General features: G+C 31.7%; 1 protein-coding gene across 1 annotated transcript; it reads right to left on the bottom strand.

Moving 5' to 3' along the window:
- Positions 1–3,974: 3,974 nt before the first annotated feature.
- Positions 3,975–5,426, bottom strand: LOC111316168 (transcription factor MYB36-like). The gene is made up of 3 exons (XM_022918181.2): positions 5,169–5,426; positions 4,912–5,041; positions 3,975–4,828 (listed from the first exon to the last, which is right to left on the bottom strand). The coding sequence occupies exons 1-3, from the start codon at positions 5,302–5,304 to the stop codon at positions 4,150–4,152; spliced, it is 945 nt and encodes a 314-aa protein (XP_022773916.1). The 5' UTR covers positions 5,305–5,426; the 3' UTR covers positions 3,975–4,149.
- Positions 5,427–6,428: the final 1,002 nt, after the last annotated feature.

Here is a 6,428-nt window from a genome sequence, read left to right as displayed (position 1 = left end):
TTCGTTAATATCAATGGTTACATTTATAATATGATTTTGTTAACACAAACTTTTATGAATTAGATAGAGATAATTAAGTTACCTCAGTCAAAAGGGCCAAAGGATATCGAGGGAGCTTCCTAGAAATTACATGCGTAAAGAATACTTCTTTCTCTGGTTTTGGAGTTCCTGTTTGTTATACTACGTTCTAGTCATGCAAACAAGTAAACCCATGATTATAGTAATTAAGAATCTATGTTTGGATAGGAATTCTGGCTGTCCATTTCAATAATTGTTTCCCATATATTAGTAAAAAAGTGCAAACGATGTACTAGAAATTAATTATGTAATATCTACTCATGGATTAACATAATCTACTCTCTTTTAGTTTTACAATTTACATTTGCTCGATTAGAAAAGATAAAATGCAATCATTGAAAACAGAATTTCAATCTTGCATGAATTCATCTTATTAGGAGTATTTGATAATAAAAAAGGTATAGTGATTTTTTTTCTCTTATAAATTTTCGATAGATAATCAGAGGTATTTCTATCATTTGTATTAATCTGATATATCAGATCGATCTAACATATTTAGTGCCAAATAAGCTTAGCACTATTCTTATTGTCTTTTAATAATCTCTTATAACTTATCTATAAATATGAAGATCTAAGTATCGTTAAAGAAGTTCATTTAACTCACTTTTTTTCTTTTTTACTTCCTTTTTAATCTTACTTTTTTTTATTTATGCATCAAAATATAAATATAAGAAACACACCCTATCTTTACTTTTAATCACTCTTCTCTTATGTATTTCAAGAATGCCTGATGTTGGAATTCGGCACAAACACATCTCATCAAATAAATGGATAAATTATTTGAACTAATTTCTAAAAATTTTTTAATTGTACATATCCGTGCTCTTGAAAAAGAAAGAAATAAAAAATTAGTAACTAAAATTTCCTTAATTTCATCTATTTTTTCGCATCATTCGAACCACCTTATCATTAAACAATATAAATATCAAATTTTTTTAATGAAAAAATGAGGTTTAGATGGAAACAACTCAACATTTTGACATACATTGCAAGCAAGCGACATTTAACTTAAAAAACGAAAAGCTTCTAATGGTTTTGCACTGAGTGATTGATTTGAAAGTTGGCTTTGCGAATAGACTTTAACATTTTCTTCATATATGGACAAAATTAACTAACAGTGCCTTCGAATTATGTCAACCAATTCTAGTTTAAAATAAAAAAGTTATTATATCTTGGCCTACCTACAAAATCAAGAGGAAAGTCAAGATAAGGTTAAACTAATAACAATTTCATCGAATTTGCAAGAGCTACGTGTAAAATCAATTATCAATTGATTGAGTCGGTCTGGTTTGACTTCAAAGTTAGCAAAGTACTCTTTCTTTGATAAAGATTTTGATTGGTAATGAAGAAATTATTTCATTTCTTGTTAGTGTAGCTCTTTTTATAAGTAAAATTAGTAAGGTGATATATATGTTTAGAATATATTAAAATTTTAAAAATTAAATATGAATAAATTATTTTTGTTCGTAAAACTAAAAAATTATATTGATAATTATATAAAAAAAAATGAAGATAATTAGGGTTTTTAGTTTTGATGGTTTTTTACTCAACTTGTAGGTTTCTAAAAATCTACGATTTTCATTACTTAGATACCCTTTTATAGGGCAAGAAAAAATTTTGTATCAAATATCAAATGAACGAGTCAAGGAGGTCATCACCAAGAAAAGAAAAATAAAAATAAAATCACATCAACAATTACTAATATTTAGAGTCAAAATAAACAAACAAATTAATTATGAAAATTACATGTGAACAGATTAATAATATAATAAGAATTTCCTTTTTTTTCATTAATTTCCTTCTTTTGATGGCGATCTGATTTCTAAACATTTAATTTGAAAGTGATACATGATTGACTTACCAAACAACTTAAAATCTTAATAAATGCTGCCACAAGAATACAAAGAACCAGGTCAATTTTGTTTAGGCTAGCTAGTGCTACTCTCTTTATCTCCTTTTGACTTTAAGAGCATGGACCCGTAAACACAAATCTATGGGTTTCATTTTTGTTTCTTTTCCCCTAGCTAACATTCCTCTTTTCTCTTAGAATATTCGCCATATGTTGAAAAAAAAAAAGAGCTAATCGGTAACTCATCACCAATTATAACATTTTTTTTTATAAAGAAGAGAACCAAAAAAAAAATTGTAAGTATTAAAATTTAAATTTTAAAATTATTAAATATAATTATTTAAAAATAATTATATAACAAGCTTTGATTTATATAAATATGTATAATATATTTCTCCTGAAAGTGCATGCATGCTTTAGCTCCATATCGGGTATCCTACATGCATATTAATATATTATATTTGTAAGATAAAACATTGATTGTTGTACGAAAAAGATTCAGCTTTAGATTTTGCTCCCAACAAAAGGAAGTACTGCAACCAATTGCCATTTTTCAGTATGATCAAAAGAGAGAAATCAAGTAATGCAACCTGAAAACAGTTACTATATTCATTAGGGGAAAAAGCTAGCTAGCTACAGATATAGTATTTTTTAAAATGCTAGATGAATGTCCTCCATGAACATCGTGGGCATGCAGCATCTCATCTCTCAACTACATAATCTGCCTTGAGAATGCCAACAGTGACATGTTTTATGTGTTTATAATCTTTTTAGCTGGGTGGGAGTAACTGTTTTGGAAATAAATAATCGTTTTTGATGCATCAGAGAGATAAGGAGAGTAATATTCTTGAACCTGTGAGAATCTATTTATGTTTAAAATAGTGTTCATGATTATTTTGCCATTTTGATTCTTTCTTATTAATTAAACCCATGCCATAAATCAAGGAATGGAGAAACTCATGGGATTGCTTTAAAGTGAATACAAAAATTTAGTACTAAATCTTGAAGCTGTCGGGAGAATAAGATTCTGTCACAAAGTATTTTAAATTTTACTTGCATCTAACTAATCTTATGATTTTAAAGGTGTATTCCTTCATGTGAATTTAATGCATTCAAAATTTTACTTTCGAAATATTCTGGACAAGGACTAAACTTTTTTTTACAAGAAAAAAGAGTTTTTTGTACCAACTGGACTAGCTCTTGGGGTCTTGAGGTATATAATTGGAGAATTTAAGCTCACAAGGGTATATAATTTGACAGAATATAAGAAATTTTGATGGAGAAGATCACCAAGAATGGTTAGTCAAGCTATGATTATGTTTAGGACCAAGCAAACCAGACAAGATAAATCTCATAAAAAAAATTTGTTTTAGAAAAACAATGTAATAATCCAAGATATTCTGTTATAATCAAGCAGCCAACACTTGATCGACCCCCCAGCAGAAAAATAGTGCAGAAAGTACTTACTACTACTGGGTAATTTGATCGAGTTGGCCTTATTTCTAGTTGAAAGGAACTATATGACATGGACTAATAACATGTGCGTTCAAAGCTCCCAAATGTTTTAATAGCAGACATGAAGATAACAATAAAAGAATGCAGCCACAGTCAGATACCCAATTTGCTAGAGCCTAGGAAGTTGTGGCCAAAACGTCAAAGCACCTTTACAAATTTACTACTGTGCCTTTTCATGGATGCCTAGGCGGGCCTTTATAGCAGATGCAAAAGAGAGAAAAAAGAAGTGTACTTTTTTTTTTGCATTGTAATTAAGAAATATACCATAAAGTTCATCAGACAGTGCTGATCCTGGCGACCAGAAATTTATAAATAAAAGCATGATATTGAAGTTGCAAATATATGACTGTATTCAAAGTGCAAAGCCGATTTGGACTCAACTGCTTTATCTGATTAATTACTGTCATTTTAAGAACTTATTAAGGATTTAGGATTCCACATTCAGCATTATTGAATAAAGCAAACAAGTGTAGAAGTTAAAAGCTAAAGGGAACCCAGAAGAGAAAAGCTGTTTATATAGATAAATCCAAAGTAGTTAATTAACTAATTTTGAGAAGATCAAAGGAAATGGCAAATTTATAAAAGTGGAATTACAAAACAAAACAATCTCTTCATGAATTCATTAGGAAGTTGTCTGAAATTCTCTGGCACCAAATTAATACTCCAGTTGGTACAAATTTACACCACCCATGTACACAGTGCCGTTGCTATGGTGGCCCGAAGTAGTTTGGTTCATCAAAGGTAGGAACTTGTGGCATGCATTGTTGGGAGGCTTCAAAACCAGAAAAAATTTGAGGATAGCCTAGAGAATTTATATCTCCCCAGCTGCTACTTTCTGCGGAACTAGTCACAGTACTGCTGCCATCGACCATGTTGTCCGTTCCATAAAAACTCTCCAACCCATCCAATATCTGTTGATTGTTGCTGTAGATCAGCTCACTTAGCGCAGCTGGGAAAGCATCAAATCCTTGAAACATATCATTAGGACCAGCAGCCTCGCTAACATTAAAGTGGGTACTGTTTGTCACTTGAGAACAAGTACTGTTTATGGGACTAATGGAAGATGCAGATGAAAGCATGTTCGAGGAATTCTCATATAGTTGGTCTAATTGAGCAAAAGAAACATCAAGAGGATCTTGGTTTGTGCCTGTCAGGGGCACGACTGCCGGTAGCTGTGGCCAGTATGGGACTTGGCTCACCATTCCAGAAAGCATATAATTCTCACTTTCTATCTTCATCTCTTGCTTAAGAGTGAGGCAGCTAGCTCTCCGAGCTTGTTGCTCTTTTCTCTGTTTGCCCAGGAGCTTCTTTTTAAGCCTTGTGTTCCAGTAGTTCTTAATATCATTGTCAGTTCTCCCAGGCAGTTGTGCTGCAATTATAGACCATCTGTGATTCAAAAGAAACATATAAGTTAGAGCTTGAATTCTGCATATATTAAGAAGAAAAGATCCTAATTATATTAAGCTTACCTGCTTCCAATGCTCATGTAAAGGCTGCAGATTATGTTATCCTCTTCCTCTGAGAACCCTCCATGCTTAATGTTGGGTCGAAGATAATTCAACCATCTAAGACGACAGCTCTTGCCACATCTCTTAAGCCCTGAAAACAGTATTGTTCAAGAGATAAATTTAGACTAATCTAGCTTAACTAAAAGAAAATTAAATATAGTGATATCTAAGAAGTGGAAAGGTTTAATAATTCAACTTTAGCTGGCTAGGTTACCAACCTATCTTCGGAGGCAAGGCAATCCAGTTGCCACCAGTGCCGTTTGCCTCTATATAGTCCTTAAGCTTGGCATCTTCCTCCGGCGACCATGGACCTTTCTTCACGTTTGCTTTGTCACAGCAAGGAGCTCTACCCATGTTTTCTGTTTCTTGAGTTGAGAGAATTTGAAAGTTAGCTTCTCTTTTCTTGTCACTTGACAATAATGAGAGTGTGGTAATATATATATATATATATATATATATATATATAATATAAAATAAAGAGAGAGGGAGAGTATAATGTCCAGAGGAAGACAGACTTAGAGATGGAACTGTCCCCCCAGGATTCAAAAAGGGAAATGGGAAAAAAAAGATTAAACTTTATGCATAAAATATTGAAGAAATCGAAAGTGCCAGAACAGGAGACCAGTATTTATCTTATTGTCCTGCTACCTCCCGAATCTATGATAATCTAAATTGTTAAATATGTATTATCATTTGCTACGTTGATCAACCATCTCCACAATTTGACTCTCTCTCTCTGTTGTACCCCTGACACATGATCAAAGCCTGCTATGTGCGGTATGATGATGATGATCAAGAAATTAGTGGACCCAGTAAAGGTGGGTAATTAGTAAAGATCAGATCAGATGGGTTGAATGGTTCTTCAGCTACGGTACGTGGCTTCTGAGTAATTGCCACACTTCATCATGTAAAGAAATAAACGTCATGGTTCTGGAACAAATCTAGAAATTGGAAGAGACCAATCGCTGTTGAGTGCTGAGTAAGAACACAAATGCTGGCCTAATTATTAAAAAAAAATAATGTGGTTTATGTTAGTGGATTTATAGTTTTAAACTCTCTCTATCAGCCAGAATTTTTTTCTTGCTAAAAAGAGAGAATTTGATTTCAATTGGCCTTCTTTTGATTTTCCCATCTTCAGCACCGTCTGGTGTCAACCCTCCACCCAAAAAACAAGTTACAATAAATATAGAGTCAGCTGCCTGTAATTAATAGAGGATGATGAGATATAGTTGAATTTTTTTTTACATAAAAATAATAGTTTGAAAATAAAAATAAAAAAATTTTAAATTAAATATTATTTTTTAAAATAATTACGTGAATCAATTAATTTAAATTTCAATTCTTTTATATTTTTTCCTCTCTTTCTTTGTTTTTTGTTTTTAAGATAGGGTTAAAGTTGAATTGAGATATGATTTGACCTCCTAAATTTACTGGACATATATTAATATATTGGCAATTAAGATAAGACAAATGTTGTT

This window comes from Durio zibethinus, chromosome 24 (assembly GCF_047325235.1).
Source record: "Durio zibethinus cultivar Kanyao isolate XHJ-2024 chromosome 24, ASM4732523v1, whole genome shotgun sequence".
Classification (NCBI taxonomy): Eukaryota; Viridiplantae; Streptophyta; class Magnoliopsida; order Malvales; family Malvaceae; genus Durio; species Durio zibethinus.
This window is presented reverse-complemented; position numbering and strand designations above follow the sequence as displayed.